We start from the raw sequence: 24,531 nt of genomic DNA, 5'->3' as shown, positions 1-24,531 counted from the left end.
GTGAACAAAATGAACCAGCCAGTGATGGCCAAGCGGGCGTGTCATAACTAATTGACATGTTGAGTCGGGTGTGTCTTAACCTTCATGGCAGAGGCTCCGTCGAACCCCTGGGGTTCGATCGAACCCAGGTTAAGAACCATTGCTTTAATATGTGAATCAATCGTGTTTGCTAATTAAAAAACTGAGATCTGTATGGCGTTATGAACAGCCATTTGTAGAAACAATTCCAATGGTTAATGTTAATATTTTGTTGAATGCGGAAAATTCCAGGAGATACACAGTATGTAATATCCTTCCATCCCAAACAAATCAGCAGACAGAAAGAAATCGGTTGGTGTCAATTTTAGCATTTGACAGCAAGTGCATTATTTTAGTGATAATAGAAATGCTCATTGTCAGAATAGGATTAACTTCATGCAGCATGATGTACAATGTAACATAACTGGTCTGTGTAAAGATTCCATTCTGTAGGGATGCTCAAACCTTTTTGACCGAAGATCTGCTTTTCGATCAACCAATCTCCCGCGATCAACCCGTGACCGCGCACGCGCGCATACGCACACACACACGAACGCACGCATGCCATGATACAATACAATACAATACAATACAATACAATACATCCTGATTTAAATAGCGCTTTCACAACAGCGGCAGCTGTAACAAAGCGCTTAACAAAACAGTTAACATAAAGTAAAATAATAAACACAACACATAACATAAAACACGGACAGTCGTGCAGTCCTAACCACTTTTCCGTCACGCTTTGTTGTTTGAAGCAGTTTGAGATGAAAGAGGAGAGAATCAAAGTGTCCTTTAACCAGTGGATCAGAGACGTCATGCTCAAAATGTGCACACGTCGGCTACAGGTTTCAGTCAACAGGAAGCTGTAGCATCCATTGACGAAAAAAGAGATCGGTTCACTTCTCCTGTCCCATGGAAATCCATTTCAATTCCAAGCGGCGACTCTTGGTTCCAAATACGCATCGGCGCTCTGCACCAATGCTCCTCTCTCCTCATCCTCAACTTCAGCAGCCATCCATCCAGCCGCACCAACGCTGACTGTCCAACAGCGCCGACATATCCACTGAACAAAACGGGGTTGTGAAAAATGCTGCCCATTACAGGCGCAAAAAACACAAGCGCCCCAGGTCTGTCCAGCACTGACAGTCAATGGCGTCGACATTCCTCCCAATCAAAATCTGTGCTAGTACAGGCGTGCTGCCGAGAAGGCGCAACCACCAAGCACAGATACTTCTCCATTGATGAATGTCGTGGCCAAAAAACGCTGAAAACAGTCCATATCAGGTCCACACGATGAAACAACAAACAACATGTGACAAAACAAAAGACAAAAACACCAAAAAAGAACAAAAAAGCAAGGCTCTTGAAGAGCACTTGCCGAAGGCTGCCTACTCGGGCGCCATCTTCCAGTACCCAGTATGATGAGCAATAGCCTGACGCTGAGGCACACGACGCACTTTTGCAGCATGTTAACGATCGTAGCTCACGCGTACCGTTTTAAAATGTTTCTCTCGGCCTTCCAGATGCCCAATCTTTGCCCGTCCCCTCTGTGAATCGTACAAAACAAACTCTGTATGAGAATAATGATAACGATAAAAGATATAGCGCAACAACTCGGATCACAAGCTGCAACTGCAGACTGCTGAGCGCTAACAACTTCATCGGAGGTTAAAGATGACCTGGTTTCTTTTCTTTTTTAAATACTTTTTGTGAAAGTGAGACTGATAGAATGATTAGGGTGCAGTGTGCATGAACACAAAAAATATATTACAAACATGCACAGAGACACAAATGTTCCCCCTGTTAAGGAATTATTCCTCTAGAAGTAGTAGGAGAACTTTGTTGAGGAATTTCACCTTGCTATGAGTACTATTGATACTAGTCTCTGTCCTGAACATCTGCTGAAGTACTTAAAACAAAGAATGTAGTGTGAAGTTTAGATCCCATTTTCCCTTGAGTGATTAACAGCCCCCAAGTGTCTTCTTCTGGTCTCCCACCTATGCTGAGCCCCCCAGGGCTGTCAAGTTCCCTGAGAAAGGAACTCCAATCTCATAATTTGTGCAGAGCAGATGTGGTCTGTACTTTGTCAAAATGCCAAGATCGAACTGCATTGACTTTTCTTTGTTTCTGATTTTTACATAGGGGGAAGGACTGCCCGCCCCTCATTACCATACTATGCCTATATAAACGTGTGACTGTATTTTGTCGGGGCTTCCTGATGAAATCTGAGACTCACAGGAGCCCGAATCGATTCGTGTTGCGTTGTGATAAACTGAAGAAAAGACGACGTGGTGTTGGGTCTTCTTCCACCTTATAGAGCAAACCTGGGCAAATTACGGCCCGCTGGTCTTTTTAATCCAGCCCGCCGATGGTTGGCACAGTACACAATTAAGGTTCGATGTCAACGACTGCATTCATTTCATTTGGACTTGTAATGACAGGCATTTCAACGCCAGGTGGCGTACTTGAAGTTGCAGAGCACAGGGAGGGAGGGGGAGACGATACGGAAGCCCGCAGTAGTAGCGCTAAATTAAGTAACTCCGCTCGATACGACGGAATAAGTGTGTCCGCGCCACTATTTTCAATCATTGATTCCAAAACGACGACATGCAAGTGACTCTTTATTGCAGTGAGTTTTACTGGAATTGCGAACATTTTTACGTCCTGTAGATCATGGCATCCAAACAAAGAGGAACAGTAAGTGAAGTGCATCTGATTAAACGAAGCGGGTTATAAAGTACGAAACATTCAAGAGACGCTTGGAATCTGAAAGACTCAAATCTATGAAACTGAAAAACAAGGAAGCGATTCTTGCTCAGTCCGATTCTGGGTGTTTCCATGCTCAGGGTGAATTGCATGCGGCTCGACGGACAGTCGAGTAAATAAACGTTTCCTGAAATGGTTTGATTGTTATCGTGCTAAAAACTTTCCGCAAACTGGACCGCTAATAAGAGAGCAATCGATTTCCAGAGCGGTATGGGCATCGAAGACTCCGAAGCGTCCCGTGTCTGGCTTCAAAAGTTCGATGCACGACATCAGCTGAGCAACGCTGTCTTGTGTGGTGATCGAGGGGAGGTCAAGTTCGAGACAGTGAGTGGAAAGAAAGCCACCAGGTCTTTTACGTGTCTCATTTGGGAGAAAATAGTCCTAATGTTGTTATATTTTGTCATATACCTGTACTGTATGCTGCAGTTTTTGGACAATATATTGTTGCACTTTGTTGCTTGTGTTGTCACACATGTACCCTGTATGTTGTTAACATACTTGGACGTTCATCACAGTTGTTTCACTGTTCTCATTTGGAAAAAAAAAAGAAGTATGGTAATACTTTAATACTTTTGTTCTGTTGATGTTTGGTATGGACTGTCAACATATACATTTTTTTATATGTACCGTATCTTGTGCTGACCCGGTCCACCTGTCAAATTTAGAAATCAATGTGGCACCCGAGCCAAAAGGTTTGCCCACCCCTGGCCGCTAGATTGATCTCTCCTGAACAAGAAAAAAAAAAATCAAAACACAGAAACACGCTTGCTTATATTTTTTCTACATTGTTTGGCAGTTAGGACAAAAAAATGTGAGTTCTGTTACATTATTACTGGCATACAAAGACATTGTGCTATCTTCATGGGAAATTTAAAATCAGAAAGCATTGTAGTGTTCATCTTACTGAAAAAGAGTTACAAGTGTTGCACAATTAGAATTGTTTTGCATAATTTCACTGAAGAAATCATTTTTCTGTAGAATAACTGCACTTTGATTATCTAGAAATAATACATACTCTTATCAGCTTCTGTAAACAATGTCATTAACTTATTTCAACGTAGAAATAAAATCGAAATCAGGAGATTTCTAACTTTTGGCCCGGCCCTCCACAATATTTTCTGCGTCTCATTTGGCCCCCCCGGGAAAATAATTGCCCACCCCTGTTATAGAGAGATAAAAGAACCTGTGTCCAAGGAGGGCCAAAAGCAAATTGACAGCTCCCCCTCCTCTACACCCCGCTCCACCCTTCAGATCGACTTGGGACCAGTCCTTGATCTACTGGTCGATCGCGATCGACGTAATGGGCACCCCAGCCATACTGTATATACTGTTTTTTTCTCATCTGCTGGTCTTCTGTATCATGATATATAGTATTGTGTACTCAACGTTGTGATGGTTGATGACACGAGGATGAACTGGCAGCTCCCACTGTTTTCCTCCATTTATGAATTTGATGTGCTCACAATGGATGGTTCCCTCTTCCTGCCCTCCTCCCTTCATCCTTCCGTTCCCCTACCCCTGCTCGTTGTTGTAACGTTGTGCATGGTGGTAGTTGTACGACCCCAAAAAGCAGGGAAGGAGGGTGGATTGACCAAAACGTATTCAACAAAAATACAAACAAGAGTACAATGGAAAAATACTAAGTCAAAGTACTCAAACAAATGCCTGGAAATCACAAGAAACCAAAGTAACAAACAAAACTATGACAGGAAACAAAACATGAGAGAAACGTATACAGTACTGTACTCAAACTCACAATGACCCAACGAAGACTGACAGAACTCAGGGAAGTTCCCTGAGGGAACTAAATACAAGCAAAGTGACGAGACAACAAGAAACACCTGGACAAGACACAAAAGGTTGAGGGAGCTGATTGGTTAAACACAAGGGACACTGATAACGAGAACAGGTGGTGACAAAAAAGGGCACACGAGGGAACAAAACCAAATGTAACCAGATAGAAACATAACAGTTGTGTCTTGAGTGGTGCTGGGTCCCACCTTACAGAGATGGCTAATATTGTAGGGACTTGACAACAAAATGAAACTTTTTTTTTTGTTTCCAGCAAGACCAATCCCACTGGAAAGAGCTGGAATAATGGAATAAAACAATACTTAAATTTGTCAATATTTTAAGAATTAGGACTCCTAATTCTTAAAGGCCTCATGAGGCCTCATGAGGCGTGTCGACACAATGACACATTGTGTTAATACTGTGCTGATACTGTGTCGCTGACCACTGCCACCTGCTGGACCTTCAAAATCCCTGCAGCCAACCCACTTGACAGACTGAACAGACTGATTTGATGATGAAGTGTATACAATGCACTACCTCACTCTACCCACAATAGCCACAAGTGCCATTGTTTATGTTGTTGTTTATGCTGTTTATATTCTTTATATTGTCTATACTGTTCAGATTACATGTCTTTTTATACAGTGTAGCTGCTATCCTTTCTTAGCTGTGTGTGTTTAATGCACAGCATGTTTGCATGCATATATGCACTGAGGATTGAGAGGAAGAAATTTCATCTATGATGCATGTCATACATAAAGCATATTTGACAATAAAGATGACATTGACCCTTGACAATATCATTCACATCCATGCATTCATATTGTATCATTCAATGTGTTTCAATAATGTGAAAATCATGCGAATGAGTATGCTTGTGGGCATTGTCTTCACAAATTTTGATTTAGAAATATAAAATGCTCCAGTGTTTTAAATTTCAGTCTGTTGCGTTTAATGCATGCTATTTCCCCTGTTGTGGAGAACACACACACAATGGAATAAGACATGTCAAAAATCCGAGAGGCACTTGGTGGGACAAGGAGATTTTAATAAATACCTTATTCTCCAAAAGGAGATCAAAATGGCTCTACACGGCGGACAATTTGTGTTTGTCCGGAAGCTGCTCCATAATATGCACGTACTGTAGCAACGTCACTCGAGTGAAGCGCGTCTCAGCAGTCGATAGTCTGCTGCTCTCTGCTGTGAGCGCGAGCACGTACTCGCGGCGCCGACCCAACCCACGCCACATATTAAGCTTTGAACTACGACAACAGCTAAGCTAGCCTAGCCGATGTAATGATGGTCAGCAGACAAGGTTTACGTTTTATATGACATTTAATAACAACGTGGCAGAGTCATCAAACATGCGGTGTGCTCACTCGCAAGTCACTTTCTGAAACTCCCCCTTATAGGCGGGACCTCTCAATCAACTGGAGTATGACGTACAGTACAAACGTTCATAAAGCACTTCTCATATAATAATAGCCTATTATATGACAGCCGACATGACGCTCGAAGTCAGACGGACACATTTTTTCTGATAATCAGTGTGTTTTCCGTATTGCCCAAACATATATTTTTATTCGAGCGAGGGTGAGATCTGGCTTGTTTCGGCAGTCGGCATCGTGTCGCCAGACGCACTTCCTTAGATACCAGAGATGTGTTCCTCGAGCCGGTCCTTGGTCCTTGGCCACGGTCTTGGGAATCAAATCCTTGGCCTTGGCCTCGGATTTTCGGTCCTCGGACACAATGAGGGATTAGAGCCCCGAAACCTTGTATAAGGGCCGCAAAATTCACGTGGGAACCTAATAAATTCCATCCAAGGAAACCCATATTGATGGATCAACGCTGGCGCTTCAAGAGGGGGCGGGTCTGCCACTGACAGGTAACAGTCAGCGCAACGAATAAAGAGCGGCATCACAGTTAGTTTCAATCACGGTTTGTTACGTTCGCGATCGGCAGTGTAGCGTGTAAAGCCTTTCTGTAACAGTGGTGTCTTTTATTTAGTTATTTTTGCACAGTCGTCACGTTTGTGCGGTAGCACTAGAATGTTTGTTTGAACCAAGTGATTTGCGTTACAGCTGGAGTCAATAATGTCGGCACTTCACTTCCGGGGTTGGCCGTTGGGATTTGGAGTCCTTTTGCTCGATTCCAGTTCTGTTTGCTGAATGCTTTCTCATGTTTGGAATAATGAATATTGATAATACATAGTTTAAAATCGTGGTTGATTTAATTATTTATTATTATTATTGTGAAGTTGAAGGTATTAATTAATGTAGTATTAGTGGTAGTGGTAATAATAGTAGTACTCAGAGAATGGTTAGAGATTCAGCCATCTCGTTACCTCTAGACGCATAATTTTCCCACGGGACGCACAGTTCCAAACAATGTGCGTTTTTGGGACGCAAGGAAATTTCTCAATCAAAACAAACAAACTACGGCAAGCCTGAGGATTTCACAGTAACAATCGTTACCGGAAGCGTGTCGTTTCCGTGGCGTCATTTTCACGGTACCGAAAAATAGTTTAATTATAAAAGTCACCGCACTTGAACAGATGACGTTATGTGCGCATGTGGGTTGTTATTTTAGTCCGCAAACTGACAACTCGCGGATGAAAGTTTGAGATGGCGGCGAAAAAAAACTCACCAAGGTCTACTCATTACGATATTTAAGAAATGGGAATGCTTGTCTGATTTTTCGTATGAATCGTCCAAAGGGCGTATCACTAAACTCACCTGTGACGTATGCACAGAACGCGAGAGCTAAATACGACGCGAGGCACGATTACGAGGCAAATTGGTCATTAGATTTGTAGGCTAATCGCTGTGAAAAATATTATGAAACAGTATTGGTTATTTTATAATTTACTGGTTGTAGACTGGTAACTTTATGAATAAAACATTCGTCACAAGGTGTAGTAATGCTAATGTTAACTGTTGGTAGAACTAATGATGACGTGTGTTAAATTCTTTCGTCAAATTGATCGTAGATTACACATGCATCGTCTTGGGAAGAGGATGTCAAGCCACATCAATACTTATCTGTATTAATGATTACCAGTCAATTAATCTTTGCAGTGTGAGATTGGAAAAAATACTCTGATGATGCCACATGAGTACACCAGTTTTTGATCCATTTATTTTTTGGAATAAACCTGGAGTACACAGCTGCTGATGTAATGTTCATTGTTAATGCATCGTTTTCAAACATTGACCCTTGAAACATTATACTTTTGAGTTTCGGAATTCTTGATTATCAATATCAGTCAAAATAGAAAAATGGGTTCCCATGATGAACGTTTACGGAACCCAACATTTGTTATCGTGGTTTCCCATTGGGTAATCAGACGGAACCGAAAAACGGTTACCATGAATTTCCGAAATCCTCAGGCCTGCTCCTGAATTAATAAAAATTTTGCAGCATTTGTTTATCATTGTATGTACAGTATATGTTGTTGTTTGTGTTATTATCATATGCAATTGAATAAGTAGACCCTTTCAGAATTCGAAATTTGGGACTCTCTCAATCCATAATGGCACTCATACTTTTCTGATCAGCGAGTCCCTGGGACTCGCTGCCGGTAAACTGTAAAATTATCACTGAGAGATTACCGCTTTTTCTGCAGTCAGTGATTGACTTCTATGCAAAGTCATTTCTCAACTTGTCTTCCGTGCCTGTTGAGTGTTGATTTACTTCATATTAAGAAACTACTGCACTAAAACATTAATTCATAAATGTATACCATATGATTTTATTTTATTTTCTCAGTATAAATAACACGTACCCTGACTGTTCTACTCTTTGAATAAAAACACTTCATTCAAGCGTTAGGGAGTGCAAAGGGTTATGATGGAGGGGTGTCGCAAATCATGAAGACCTGCCAAGTGGTATGATAGCATTGTTTTATACATGTCCTCGGCTAGGTCTCAGCTTCAAAATCAGTCCTTGGTCCTTGGCCTCGGAGGCAAGTCCTTGGTCCTTGGCCTTGGCCTCGGAAAATTTCTCAAGTCCTTGGCCTTGGCCTTGGGTTGCCGGTCCTTGGACACAACACTGCGGTCCATGCATGTTAACATAAAAATGAATTCCGTTAGTGATGACGAAAACATTTTCTTTAATTGGAAAACTTAATATGCATATTACAAAATAAAACAGTAATTGGACATATTACCATAAGAGGAATACAAAATATAACCACACCAAGTATACTTATGAAAATTTGTTTTTTTTAGATAGCTTTAGGGACAACAGGTTGCAATTACAGTAAACAATTTCGAATTTCAGTCGTGGTTGGCCGGTTTGCACAGAAATACAGAATCTGGCAGAGTTTGTCAGCATTCCTTAATAATAATTTTTACTACAATACTCGTTATGAACCAAAATTACTAAATCGATTTAAACTTAAAGCCCAATCAAATAGTGACAGTTTTCATTATTTGGAATGGGAGTAACACTTGCAAAACAATAACTGAAAACCTTTAGCATAGTTCACTGTTAAGGAAGTAATCCTTCCTATCTTCAGATCACAATGCTCAGCAAAGCAAGCCATATACCTGCACAGAGTTCAAGGAAACAAACATCAGGGGACTCTGCTTGTTTGTGTTTAAAAGTTACACACTTGCTTGCTAAATGGGGCGCTCAACTTAATCCTTTCGAGCATCGCAGATGCTTTACTTCCTGACGTGGTCTTGAGCCCATCAAAGCAGCTTCAGACTGCCAGTGACATTGTTCACAATGTCCTCCTCACCCATGACAGCCAGGACAGTGCGGGAACCAGATGCCACCTAACCAAAGACAAGTTGAGCTTTTTTAAAGTGTGGATTCGTGATTATCTTCACAGTGAACCCAGTCGTGTGCAAGAAAGATTTGAAAAATCATCAGCAATCCCACATGTACGCCCATATGTTTTGCTCACCTGAGTAAGCCCAGCATCCTGTACCAGGTAAGTGGGCAAATTGAGACTCATGGCCTGGGCCTGAAGCTCTAAAAGATGAGCCACACTGGTACCCTGAACCACAATCTTCTTGGCTCTGTATAAAATAAATAAATAAATACATCTTAGATTAGATGGAACTCATAAAATATTGGCTCGTAGCAAAGATGTACTTTTTTTGCCCTCGGCTCCTAAAATGTGGACCAAAGTTCTCGAATATGTGATACCTGCTCAAACAGTCGGAAACTTCAAATCTGGCCCAAATACTTCTTTGTCCATCGCTTTTTCATGAATCAAAACATATTTTATGGTGCTTTTGAAATAAACTTGCCTTGCGCTTGCATTTTAACACTCATTTCAAAACAATCTTCAGACTTTCAGGGATTTTGTCATTTGGCTCATTGGTGTTTGCTGGTTGTCTGACCAATGATGGATGCCGTAGCGTAGTGTTTGTTAGTAAACTGGTTTTTGACAATGAATAGGAATTTACATTCTTCAAGTGAGAAGAGAATCTTGATACCATGCACTTGAGGGAATAGGAGCCTTTGGGATGACCTGTTGCTTGTTCCTCTGCTCAAAGTGTGGTCTCTCTGAGGCACCGTAGTGGATGTGCTTCAAAATGCAAATGCAAAATGAATATTTTCTGCCATCTATTTGTGACCCCAAGCTGAAGCGCACTTGGGTTCAGGACAATGACCCAAAATACACGATCAGCACAACTCTGAATAACCGAAGAAGAGGGAAAAAAAAATTGAATGAAGGTTTTAGAGTAGCCGAGTCAAAGTCCGGGCTTGAATCAGACTGAAATGCTGTGGCATGACCTTAAAAAGGCCGCCCGTGCTCAAAACCCCTCCATTGTAGCAGAATTAAAGCAATTCCACAATGGTGCAAAGAAAACATCTCCACAGCGATATTAATGAATCACTGACAGTAATAGAATACACTTGATTTGGGTTGTTGCAAGCGAGCCGTGGCCCAAGGCGTGATCAGGTTTAGGCGGCAAGCACTTTTTTCACACAGGGTCAGAAATCGCCATTGAAAAACGGCATTTCATGTTTTCTTGGGGTTTCTTTGTCTGACATTCAGATTTGTTTGATGAGCTTAAACATTGAAGAGGGGAAACTGCAAAAACAGTAAGAATTTGGAAAGAGGGCAAATCCTTCTTTCCCAGCCCTATATGAGGATGAATTGAGGCCTGCTCGGATGAGAGGAAAAACGACCCCAAAGCCAACCACGGCAGTCCAGTTGCGAGCTATTCAATGGACGCATTTGGAGAGTTTACACTCCAAATTGTATAGGGGCATTTAGACCTTTCCACTGTATTCTCTCAAGTTTGAAGTCCTTTTGGCCTTAAAATATGTATAGAATGCGCAGACATAAACACTGACGTGTGAGATCATGAATCTGATTTTGTAGGTCTTACCCACTATGGTCCCACTTCCAGGCCATCTCCCTCCAGCTGTTTTTATCCTGCAGAGCCTGGTACAAGCCCACAGCAGCATGTCCAACCTGAGCCGCGATCTGCACAAAATGTTCAAACATACCGACAGCTCAGCTTGCTTTAGTTCACGTTGCAAGCGCCACCTAAATACAAGGTAAGTTTAAAGCAAAATGTATTATTTTGGTTGCATTTTGCAGTGGTGCAGAACTGTAGAGTGTGGAGAGAGCTCTGTCTAATATTTCAGTTACCGCCATTAGTAAAATAAGAGATTAAAAAATAAATAAAACAATCAGTTGTTAGAATTCTGCAGTACAATTCAACAGCACTGCAAATGACATCCATAATGTGGCTTGGGCATCAGTTTTCAACTAACCAACCTTCTGCGATTGACCCATATACCGCACAGGCACGCAAACATGCACATGCGTGCATTTGTTTTTCTTCAATGCCGTTTACTTCCAATAAGCATACGTTTCTTTTTGGAGATGTTTAACATCACATTATTCATTCCACTCATTTGAGAACAGCAGCTACCTCCTGTTCCATTACATTTGAGATTTTCTTTACACTTGACATTGTAAAGATTGTTGAATGTATCACTTTTCTAGCGAATCGTACTAGATAGAAAATCCAATTCCAATCAAGTTGGGACGTTGTGTAAAACGCAAATGAAAACAAATGACAATGATTTGCAAATCCTTTTCAAACTATATTCAATTGAATTCACGCCAAACAAGATGTTTAATGTTCAAACTGATACCTTTTTTTTTTGGTCAAATATTCACTCGTTTTGAATTTGATGCCTGCAACACGTTCCATAAAAGCTGGGCTTTGGGTATGTTTAACACTGTGTTTCATCACCCTTCCTCTTAAGAATACTCAATAAGCATTTGGGAACTGAGGTCACAGTGGAGTTTCCCATTCTTGCTTGATGAACAGTTTCAGTTGCTCACTGGTCCAAGGTGTTCTTGGTTGCATTTTGCAGTTCATAATGTGAGACAGTCTGGACTGCTGGCATGCGAGTCTCGTACTCGCAGTCTTGGGACTACGAAACCGTGCTGCTGTAATGGGCAGAATGTGGCTTAGAATTGTATTGCTGAAATAAGCAAGGACATCACTGAAAAACAAGTTAATTGGATAACAGCAAAATTTGCTCCAAATCCTGTTTGTACCATTCAGCATTAATGGTATCTTCACAGATAGGCAAGTTACCCATGCCATGGACACTTTCACGTCATACTGTCAGAGATTCTGGCTTTTGAACTGTGTGCTGATAACAACTTGAATGGTTCTTTTCCTCTTTGGCCAGGATAACGGCATAATTTTCCCGCGGGACGCACAGTTCCAAATAATGCGCGTTTTTGGGACGCAAGGAAATTTCTCAGTCAAAGCAAAAAAAATAAATAAAAAAAAACAACGGTAAATCTTTTTTTCCAGGAACGATCGGAGTTTGACCATCGCCGCCATTGTTGTTTTGATCTGGCGTGACGAGATTTCCGTTCTCGCGAGACAAGATCGGCAAGATCAGCCTTCACCTCGCGGGAAGCAGACGATTGCCAAGTTGTGTAACAAGTGTTGCGAAAGTTTATTGCGGAGATGTCACAGAGGAAGCAGCTAAAGTTGATTAGTTTTTTGCGATAAGTTGCCTTGCATCATTGGAAGCAGAGTAAAGAGAGGAGAATTTATGAACTCAAAGACTTGAACCATGGGATGAAATAAGAACCTATTTCTCAGCAAATATTGTATGCCTGAATTATTAACATTTTTGCAGCATTTGTTTATAAGAAATAAACCTATTATCAATATATATATATATACTGTATATATATATTCACAAACAACAACTATATATACTGTATATCTATAAAATTATATATATATATATATATATATATATAGTTGTTGTTTGTGTTATTATCATATGCAAAGTAGACCATTTCAGAATTCGAAATTTGGGACTCTCTAAATGCATAATGGGACTCATACTTTTCTGATCAGCAAGTCCCTGGGACTCGCTGGGCTCAAATTGTAAAATGATCACTGGCATGGCCGCGTTTCAACTTGCATCTCTTGATGTAGCGACAAACTCTTTTAACTAACAGTGGTTTCTGAACCCAAAATGTGGCAATATCCTGAACACAATGATGCTGATTTTTAATGCAGTGCCACCTGAGGGAACAAATTTCACAGGCATTCAATCTCTGTTGTTGGTCTTGCCACTTATGTTGAGGGATTTCTCCTGATTCTCTGAGTTTTTGATATTATGGACCGTAGAAGATGAAATCATTCAATTCCTTGCAATTGTATGTTGTGAAACATTGTTCTTTAACTGTTGGACTATTTGCACATGCAGTTGTTCACAAAGTGGTGAACCTCACTCCATATTTGCTGTGAATAACTGAGACCTTTGTGAATGCTCCTTTTACTCCCGCTCATGAACCTGTTCACCTGTGAAGTGTTTCAAACAGGTGTTTTTATTTCTTTAGCATTCCTCAACTTTCCCAATCTTCTAGTGGCCCATCCCAGCTTTTTTGAAGGCATCAAATTCAACATGAGAGTATATTTGCAAAAGAAAAGTGACACTCATCCAGTTTGAATATGAATATTCTGTCTTTGTGGTACATTCAATTGAATATAGCTTTAAAGGGATTTGCAAATCACTCTGCTTTTATTTACATTTTCCACAGCGTCGAACTCCTTTGGAATTGGGGTTTGTAGTTGAATTGATTGTTGGTTGTAGATGGTCAGAAGCACACACATTAAGAAAGTATTTTACATCCATATTGCTGGCATCCGGCAGAATCCTTGCATCTCCATCCCTTTTTGGGGACCCCCAAAAAAACCAACATGGTTTTTGAGACATTAATATTGCCTTTTCAAAGACAGCAAGCTATTTCAAACTCACGAATGTGTAAAAATGACAGAATCACATTGTCTAAATTTTGACATATGATGTCATCCCGACAAGGATGATATGCAAATCGCCAAGAGCAGCATCAAATGTACCTTTCCAACCTCCATAGCAAGGTCCATGTTGACCACAAACACCATTTTGTACATGAGGTCCCCATCGGCCTCCTGTCGAGGACACACACGAGACACTGAGATTTGGCTATGGACAAACTCATCCGGTCAATGAGCCAATGTATACCTGTTGAGACTAAGCCTAGGTTAAGGGCACCTCATTCTCCAGTTTGTTGAAGTAGTACATGGCCGCCTCCTCAGCAGACACATTCCCAGTATGCAGGAGCGCCTAGAAATGAGGAGAGAGAAAAAAATAATTACAATCACCGTATCGGCATTAAAAGCAATCAGTGAAATGGGAATGTGGAAACAGAAAAGATCATCCATAGTAGTGCTGTCACAAACATTATATGACGCAAGTAATCGCCATCTCCCGCAAATCCCAGTCACGACATTAACATCCTAATGGGTATGATAAACCCTAATTCCAAGGCACTACCTACATTAAAATGAGTGGAATTCATCAGCAAGGGCATCCGATCTCAAAAGTATCACAAACCTAGAATTACTGTCGCGACAACAAGACTGCCACTGTGGAAAAATGCACAGGCTGCAGTGTTAACTTCCGACCAATAGAGGGTACCAATACACAGTGAAAAAAATCGTGATTGGATGAGACAGCATACAATGGAGTTATTACATATGGCCTCTGTCAACGTCCGCGTGAAAGAAATACAATGAAGCCCGGAAATGGGGGAGGAAAAAAAAAGTGTTGACCATTGTTTTAGGTTGACTTGGTCAACGCTTTCCCAGCCCTACACCAATGTGATGTCAACTATCTTTGATAACATATCAAAATGGATGAAAACTGTGAAAAGTTTAAGGTTATCCACTCACTGACCAATCAAGGCATAGTCCCTAGTGTTCTAAAGACCACACCATTCGAGACTTTGGAGAGACCAAGACCAAGCTTTTGAGACATAAACCACAGAAATCAAATGTAAAAAAATAATCTAAAATAAAACTGTTAAAATATTATGAAGACTGTCTGCAAATCTACTTGCAAAAATCTTACCGTATTTTCCACACTAAAAGGCGCACTGGATTATTAGGCCCATCTTCAATGAATGGCCTATTTTGTCTTTTTTTTCTTCATATATTGGACGCACCGGTTATAAAACACAATCTACAATGCATCCACTAGATGGAGCTACAACCAAGGTAATGCAAACAGAAGGATCATATGTCAGTAAAATGTAGGAGACTGGACTGTCTCAGAAGTGTTTAATTACAGTGAAACTCCTCTAGAACGAAACCTACATGGGCGAAAACACCCCCTTATGTGAAAAAATCTTCATGCATTAACACAATTCCCATTCTCCTGCCCCCCATACGACGAAAACTCCCCTGTTGTGTTATACAAAATCATTTTCTCTGCTCCAGCCTCGCAAAGACATTCACTACAACGAAGTCTTATCCAACACCGACCTCTACTGGTTCGTTCGGAAACGGCAACAGCAACCACCACACTGGTTTACGTAGTGAACGATGTTTATTTCGGTCACAGCTGTGAGTTTCCTGGACTCAACATACTCATAGCTGCCCTGCCATTGGCTTACCGAGCATCAAGTCTTTATGAACTCAAAGACTTGAACCATGGGATGAAATAAGAACCTATTTCTCAGCAAATATTGTATGCCTGAATTATTAACATTTTTGCAGCATTTGTTTATAAGAAATAAACCTATTATCAATATATATATATACTGTATATATATATTCACAAACAACAACTATATATACTGTATATCTATAAAATTATATATATATATATATATATATATATAGTTGTTGTTTGTGTTATTATCATATGCAAAGTAGACCATTTCAGAATTCGAAATTTGGGACTCTCTAAATGCATAATGGGACCTGGCCTCCGATTGGCCAAGAGGGACCTCACTGTCTATGTGTGTAGATACTGAAGCTAGATCCGTAGCATCTGATTAGCTGCTCGGAGTAAATTGCTGATTGGCTCGATGGACATTCAAATAAACGAACGTTTCCTCGAATGCTTTACTTGTTATCATGCTAAAAACACCCACGGGACGCTTCGTAGTCCTCGATGGCCAAAGTTAGCTCTCGAAGGCTAAAAACCTTACGCTAATTGGAGCGCTTCTCTCTTATTAGCGCTCCAGTTAGCGTAAGGTTTTTAGCCTTCGAGAGCTAACTATGGCCATCGAGGACTACGAAGCGTCCTGTGGCTCGACGGACATTCAAATAAACGAACATTTCCTCGAATGCTCTACTTGTTATCATGCTAAAAATAGCCACGGGACGCTTCGTAGTCCTCGATGGCCATAGTTAGCTCTCGAAGGCTAAAAACCGAACGCTAACTGGAGCGCCAATGACAGAGAAGCCTCCAGTTAGCGTAAGGTTTTTAGCCTTCGAAAGCTAACTATGGCCAACGAGGACTACGAAGCGTCCCGTGGCTGGCTTAAAAGTTCATTGCATGCCAGTAAGTATTTGTTATTGTTAGATTCAGACGAGGATGGACGTTGCATTGCTAAAATGGCTACAAAACGGACCTTTTGATGTCAAGCAGTTAAGACAAGAAGAGCTCTGATGCTGGAAGAGAGAGTAAAAGTGATGAAAATGAAAGAGGGAGCAAGCAAAATAAAAGACATTATCCAAGAAATTGATGTAAGTGAAAGTGAATGCTGATCGTACATTTCGCAATTTCTTTCCCCTTTTTTTCTTTCTACACTGACAATATGAAGTGTCAAATAAGTGTGTGCTCATACTTATGCACTATTGGAATAAAAATAGAGTACACATACGTTTGTGTGTGCGTGTACACATACGTTTGTGTGTGTGTGCTTACATCTGAGATCAAATTTGCTACAGTGAAAAACCCCCTGTTGTGAAAAATTTCTTGCTGCAAACATGATTTCGATGTAGAGGAGTTTCACTGTATTCCTTTGTTATGTATTCACAAACGAGGAAATCACAAAATAAATTCTGTAGGGGGGGGGGCTATAGAATTTATTTTGTGATTTCCTCGCTTGATTTTCGGTTTTGATGCATTATGTTCAATTTTCGTAGTTTCATTGAAGTAATCGTTAATTTATGTTTTTCGGAGGCGGTCATGAACGCCTCTCGAGTTGAATGGAAGAAGAGAAGGCACAGAAACGGACGGACAAAGACGTACCTGTATTTTTTGAGACTGTGAAAACCATTAATAAAGTGTGTGTTTTAAAAAAAACAACACCACAGCTCTCCTTTTTTCGGAGCTGCAACAAAAACTTGTTTAATAAAACAGCGACACAGTTCACTGAACCAACAGCAAGTTATAACATTGACTCGTTAACATTGAACTCTTTTCCGCTATTCTATTTCCGTGTTCTATTGCATATCTCCAGCAAGGAACCATTTTGGGGTTGACATATTACTGTAATGACCATACATAAGGAGTACCGGATTTTAAGGCGCGCTGTGAGCTTTTAAGAAAATGGAAGACTTTTAGGTGCACCTTTTAGTGCGGAAGATACGGTAAATCAGATTTTTTTTTTGCATCCAAACCCACAAAAAATCAAAGCTTGTATGTATTTAACAATAAAGATTTAACCTGGTAGCATTTTAGAAAGATGAAGATTGAACAATTTTGTCTTCAACATGCATGTGGGGTCTCATAATAATGCCCTGTCTATGAAAAAAAAAAACCTCCTTGTAGGTTGCAGTCATGACGTTGGTGGTGGGGGGCCTCGTAACATCCGAATTGAAGTCATGTGTTGTTTTAGCAAGTGCTTCTCCAATTACCACATTAATAAAGTTGAAGAAATAGGAGATCAATGATGGTTTCAAAGAGTCTGAATGGAAAATCCAGAGTCCAGCCAGTCCCAGACCAAGACAAGACCAAGATTTATGGGAATCAAGGCCAAGATAAGACTTTCAAATATAGTCTTGAGTTTTACAAGATCCCAAAGGTTAGGACAGCAAACCCGCACAAAAGATGTGAAGTAAGTGTCTTGTTGCACCTGTTTAGCTGCCTCTTCTGGAATATCCAGATCCCGAAGTTGTTGAAAAAATACAGGGTTCACATCCTGGGAAATCGAGTCTGGGGGGCTTGTTTGCCTCGATGGCTCCATAATTAACTGCAAACGGAAAACATTTTTTTTAAAACACTCAACACCAGGGTCAGTCTTCCCAAACATTTATTGAATATTGTTAAAAGAAAAGGTTATGTAACACAGTGGCAAACATGATCCTGTCCCATCTTTTTGGGGTGCGGGGGAATATGGAAAATACCAAGTTAATAATTGTTTTCTAAAAACAAAGTTTTTCAATTTGAACTTTAAATATTTTGTCTTTGTAGTGTATTCCATTAAAGAGAGATTGAACATGATTTGCAAATTATTGAATTACCGTAAATTCCGGGCTACAGACAAATTTGCTGAAGCCATAGCTAAATGTATGGCTACTGCATGCAAGCCTGTCAACATTGTCCACAGCTCGACTCAAGCTGAAATCATTCGCATTGCATCGAACGACTCCACTACGGATTGCCAGCGAGAGCCTCCATTACAAGCTGTGTACAGAGATTGTACGTACGTAAGGTACCCTACACGTAGGGTAAGGTACACCAAGCGGGAGAAGACACTGTTTCGGGAGAGAAATAAGAGACTCGGTTGATGAGCCTCTGGTGAATAAAGAGCAGGCATTACGTTGAGTTCGATGTATGCCACTGACGCGATTGTTACTTGTTTGGAACTATTTTGTGTGGAAGGTTACAATGTTCTGTGTCCATATATATAAAGCGGGTGGAGCTTCTCTGTGTTCGTCTAACAGCGACTGTGCGCTGATGCACGTCGAGAGTTTAGCGGTGCAGTGGTAGCAACCACACTGAAAATAAAACGTCTCCGGCGCAAGAAGGACCAACACAATTAACATAGCCTGACTGCTGTGTTCAAAGCAAACTTGAGAAAAACGAAGTATGCAACCATGGTTTAAATCCACTATAGGCCGAGTACTAGTTTACCTTCGATGTGCACTTTATAATGTAATATTGCTCTGTTTTGATTCTATAAAAAGAGCTGTTAAAGCAGCTGTTGTGTGACAAAATATTTTTTTCACTGTTGTTGATGGACAGTAATATTGTGTGAGAGATTATGTGTGAATAACTGCTCCAAGTGAAAAAAGTTGAAAATCGAAATTGTTATTTCAGTAAATATTTGCATTTTGCACATAGAAAACTGATTCATGATTCCATGTTGATGAGAGCATTAAAATGGGGAAAAAATAGGACAAAAAAATATAAAAGGAAATTCAGAAACGATAAAAAATGTGAGTAATCATGATTAATTTTTTTGTTCATTTGAGTTAAATTATGACAGTTGCATTTTTAATTAGATTAAATATTTTAATCGTTTGACAGCTCTTATATATATATATGTATATATATATACATACACAGTATATATATTTATATGTACACACACACACACACACACACACACACGCGCACTCACACCTAGCCGATCACACATGAATTAGTTTACACAAAACGCTATTCAAATACTCGACATTCAATGATTAATCTTCCTTTTGTGTGCACACGTGTACCCTTTGTGGCTAACGTTCTCGCCGAAATTTTGAAATCTGAAATTTGAGATATGGCGAGGCCTTGAGAATGCGAGGCGAGGGTATTACTGTTGTGGCGACGTCACTCAAGCTCAGCGAGCCTCAGCAGTAGATAGTCCGCTGCTCTCTGCTGTGCGTGCTTCAGCGCGAACATGTACGCAAGCGCGTCTTTTGATTTCAACCAATCAGTGCTGACGCAACGACGTCACACACGACAACAGCTAAAATAAGCTAGCCTAGACGACACTCGAAGTCGGACGGACACGTTTTTCTGCCAATCTGGGTGTTTCCCTTTTTGTCCAAATATATTTTTTACGACAACTGTCTTGTCCACGGTGTCTTTTATTCATTCCACTGGGGTTTAGCGAGTGTGTTTATAAAGAGACGAAAATCTCTTTACTGTTACTCGTGTTAGTGTCTGTCTCAACATGGCTACGCTCGTGAAAGCAAAACAACGAACTCAATAGCATCTTCGTTCAATGTTTTCAACTCATATCCGGATTAATTTTAGGCAAATTTTCCTCAATTCTCCGGAGAGATTTTCATAAAAATTTGAAAAACCCGGAATTCCGGGAAAATCCGGAGGACTTTCATCTCTGAATAATGCAAATCATATAAATGGGAAAAGATGTATGAAATTATTTCTATAGTCAGCCGCTTAAAAATGATCATCGGTGGCAGCTTTAGGCCCGATGCTGCGCAGCTTAAAACACAGGTAAAATGTGTTCTCTCGTGGCCGCTTGTTTTCAGTATGACGGAGGAGTCACTTTTTTTATTTACAGTCCGAGTGAGGGGCAAATCAAATGTGCATGGGTCTTTTTACACTGGCTCAGTTCTTCTTGCCAGAGCCTCCACCTTCGCACCATCGACTTGTCTATGCCAAGATTACGGGCAGCAGCTCGATTTACTTTTTTAACTGCCAGAGTGATCGCTTTTAGTTTCAAAGCTGCATCATATGCTTTTCGTCTGGTATTCTCCATGTTGATCAGGGTTAGAAGAAAGACTGAAATAAGGAAGTTGTGATTACCGGTAATCATACAATTTCATTGGACCCCTGTGTACTACTCATTCATTTTATTGGTAGACTGTTGCCAGGTAACACATTTTTCCCCGCGACGGCAAAAGTGCGGAAGTTGTGATGAGTCATACAATCTCATTGGACCTCAGTGAACGACTCATTCATTTTAATAGTCCATGTTTTTCCCGCGATGGATTTTTAAAAAAAAAAAAAGCCACTTCATATTACACGCCGCAGTGTTGAAAGTGTGGAAAAAAAGTAGCGGCTTGGAATCCGGAATTTACGGTATGTTTTTATCTATGTTTAACACAAGGTCCCAACTTCATTAGAGGTTGAGCAGCAGCCGCAGAGATGTCCCTATTGTTTTTGTGAAAATGATTATTGTTATTATTCCCCTCAAAAATGAATCACAATTCAGGGGAACTAAACATTCACGAAAACTCACCAGACATGCCACACGAGTGGCGTTCAATGTTATTTTAAATAACATTGAAAGCCACTCGATAAATAACATTTATTATGGTAGAGTTTTTAATCAATCATATTTCAGCTAGCTTGTGTTGCCAGGTAAATTAAACTTGCTCGGGGCCTTCAGATTAAACAGAGCAGGCCCCTGTGCGCTCTAAATGACCGGGCACAGTCAACTTGCAATAGCCAATCAGATCACGAGTCTGCGTACCAGGGCCAGCTAGAAGGCCTTACGTCGACACTAGATGTGCGTGTTCGGTGATTGGATTAGCGCCTGCTAGAGGGAGCTATCACTGCATTTTAACCCAAAACGGCCGAAGAAGAAGACGTTGATCTGGTTGCTGAACTACTTTCCACACAATTTTCAAGACGGACCTTCCACGAAAAGCTGGATATTGTGCGAAGAGGTTGCCCAACTCCTGCGCTAGCTAGCCTGTCCCACCAAGGAAAAGGGTTTGTCCGTCATTTTCAGACGAGCAATTATGAACGTACCCGTGGCTCACAGCCTCTGAGAAACGCTGCAAATTGTACTGCTGGGAATGCCGATTGCTTGCAACGGACCGATTTGGTGTTTGGAGCCACACTGGATTTACCCATTTAAGTTGTTTTACCAAGGCAGCAAGGAAACATCAGAGCACGCCTGGGCACTTACAAACTACGGTGCGTGTAAAAACGTTTGGAGACACTCGCGTAGATGTGCAGCTCAGTGAACAGGCACTACATTGGTGAGTAAATGAATTTTATTTTACATTTTTTCTTGTCATTTTATTTCGTTAGTATTAAATTCATGGTAACGAAATAAAATGACAAAGATACAAAAATGTATCAAATAAATCTGCTCACCTGCAATTTATAATGGCGCATTGTAGTCACCTTCGTGCACAATCTCAGCTGCTCAACATCGTCAGTTATTTGCTGTTGTATAGCCAATTCTCAAAATGCAAATGATCTGTTTACTTTATTTTCAAAGAATAGTTTGTTTTGCTATTGTTTGGTTGGTGTCTTATATGAAACTGCGACATTGTGCAATTTATTGGACAGACTTGTTTAAGATCACACAGCGTAATTTGGGTGGCATTTTATTTAGTATTTTTAAATCATCTTTTTATTTTTGACAATATCTATAAATTTAGTTTCCTGCTCTTAATTGTGAATGCATACTTGATGGGTTTTATATTGTATTGTGTTAATGTATGGTGACGTCACTGAAGGCCTAAGGTTGAAATGCACGGCCCGCCACTGCTATAGACTTATTGTATTGATAAGGCTTGACGTTCCCCTTTGCAACCCCAAGAGGATGTGAACTGTGTAATCTACATCAAGAATCTACTACACGTCATTGTTAGTTCTACCGACACTTAACATTAGCATTACATTACATTTGGATGATTCGAATGAAAATCTGACTGGCATTCCCATTTCTTAAATGTCGAAAGTGATACACCTTTCTGTGTGTGTGTGTGTGTGTTTTTTTTTTCTGCCATCTCACTTCGTCATCCGCGTGCTTTCTCAGCGTGCAGACTTAAAAGAGCAGCCCGCATGCGCACACGTTAACTGTTCCGCCCCCCCACCGCTGAAAAACCCCCCACGAAAGTAAATGAGAAGAAAAACACTCACACACCACACCTAAAACACACACGTAGGCACAAAGAAATCGTGTTGATCACACAGGAGCGATTCGATCACGTACAGTCAACTCGTGCACGGTGATTGTTATGGGAAACAATTTTTCGGGGCCGTAAAAATGATCCCACAGAAACGAAACGCTGCCGGAAATGATCATTACCGTGAAATCCATTCACCATTCCAATTCCAATTTACCATGGCACTGCGCTGTTTGTCAGAACAAAAAAAACAAACCCTACTTTAAAAGGTCTAAACACACAGGAAAAATCATGAAACTCAGCATCAATATTTTATTAGGTTACTGTGTGATTTTAGATGGTTGCTCAACAACTCCCCCTAAATATTTTTAGCGAAGCAGCGTGAGTTGAACATGTCATCTAGATCAATGAAATTTTGGAGGTATATTTAATAGCCCAAGACTGACAAAAAAGTCTATTGAGCTATATGCTAAAGCGAAAAGGAAGTTGTGAATATTCTTTCAGGGTTGGACACATTTTTGGACTTTTATAAAGGACACATTTTTTAAAAGCTCTAAGACTTTATCAAATTTTCTTGAAACTGTGGGTGTTTCATCCTAAAATTTTCAAGGCGACCATGGAAATCAAAGTTTTTTTTTGCCAAACGCTGGTGCCTGGGCAGCGGCTGTTTGCCAGGAAAAACGACGCAGATTTTGACATGTCCGTAACGCAGAAAGCCGATAAACATAAACATTGCAAATTCCTCGCTCTGGCAATTGACCAATCAGAGCCGTTCACGGCAAAAATAATGCCAGCAGCAGAGCTGTCGGTCACGGCAAAATAACCACTGTCTAAAAAATATTGTGAATTTCATTCTATTTTCAGACTGTGACTGACATACGCTTAGACATGGGAGTCTAAAACGCTTAACGTGCGTGTAAAAAAGGGATCGCTGCTAAAGATAGGACATTACATCGTCTTCGCAAAGATTTGCTTCCTGATGCTCCATGATAATTCGAGGACAGTTGTGATAGTAAATCAAGTATTAGAAACATCACCGACAAAGCATCTCTGACAGATGTCCTAAGTTAAATATGAATTCCTTGTTGATTGATCAGAAATGAGATGGCGTTAGCATTTAGCCGCTAGCGTTATCCCCTGAAATATGACTTACCAGCTGGAAGAGACTCAGTCAAAACTTGAAAGGCCGAATCCAAGTACCCACAGTTCCAACCTTGTGCCCTTCACTTATGCGTTCACGTCGAAGCTGCGACTTTGCCCCAACTCTCAAAAGTGCTCTGTCGCCTCGTATCTTTTGCGCCCTTGTTCCACACTTATGTTGAGCACGCCCAGCATCCACGACTCCTCAGCCGAGGCATATTACCCACAATGCTTTGCGGATTTGACCAAGGTAGACAAACTGGCGACGTGCCAAAAATGTTTTTTCAAGCGTATATATTGAAGTATTACACACTTTATACTTTGCAGGTATTTAATTTCCATGGATAGGTGAAAATCACATTAGCCCTCTAAAGTAACCTGCGTATTTTCTCCTAGTGTACTTTACCGTCGTTAGCGACCTTCTGCGCATGCGCCGCAATCGTGTCGTTGTCGTATATGGTTCAAAGAATGGAGGCATGGCTCCCATCGACACGAAGATCGAGCCCGATTTATTTTACCTCGGCTTTATTTAAGTTTTAGTACAATTTTGAGTAGCAAAACCGCCAAAACTACAACCGGTGCGCAATCTTTAATGACAAAGAGCATGTATTGATGACGTCACACACGGCGTCCCAATTTTCGTAAATCGCGCTGTCGAATGCGCTGTAATCTACATGTACAGTTCAGTGCGTACCAGAGAGTGCAGTGAGCCGCTCAGCCAGTGTGTGAAAAATGAGAGCAAACG

General features: G+C 40.7%; 1 protein-coding gene across 2 annotated transcripts; it reads right to left on the bottom strand.

Moving 5' to 3' along the window:
• Positions 1–8,675: 8,675 nt before the first annotated feature.
• On the bottom strand, positions 8,676–23,999 carry LOC147200824 (putative peptidyl-tRNA hydrolase 2). 2 transcript variants are annotated; one of them, XM_086118307.1, is made up of 7 exons: positions 23,800–23,999; positions 17,954–18,070; positions 14,137–14,208; positions 13,962–14,033; positions 10,938–11,035; positions 9,497–9,611; positions 8,676–9,365 (listed from the first exon to the last, which is right to left on the bottom strand). In XM_086118307.1, the coding sequence occupies exons 2-7, from the start codon at positions 18,062–18,064 to the stop codon at positions 9,279–9,281; spliced, it is 555 nt and encodes a 184-aa protein (XP_085974433.1). In that variant the 5' UTR covers positions 18,065–18,070; positions 23,800–23,999; the 3' UTR covers positions 8,676–9,278. The 2 variants fall into 2 exon arrangements, with proteins under 2 accessions (XP_085974433.1, XP_085974434.1); XM_086118308.1 differs by lacking the exon at positions 8,676–9,365 and adding an exon at positions 10,035–10,126.
• Positions 24,000–24,531: the final 532 nt, after the last annotated feature.

The sequence above is a fragment of the Hippocampus guttulatus genome, chromosome 8, assembly GCF_054856545.1.
Source record: "Hippocampus guttulatus isolate MCC_2025c chromosome 8, RoL_Hgut_1.0, whole genome shotgun sequence".
NCBI lineage: Eukaryota > Metazoa > Chordata > Actinopteri > Syngnathiformes > Syngnathidae > Hippocampus > Hippocampus guttulatus.
This window is presented reverse-complemented; position numbering and strand designations above follow the sequence as displayed.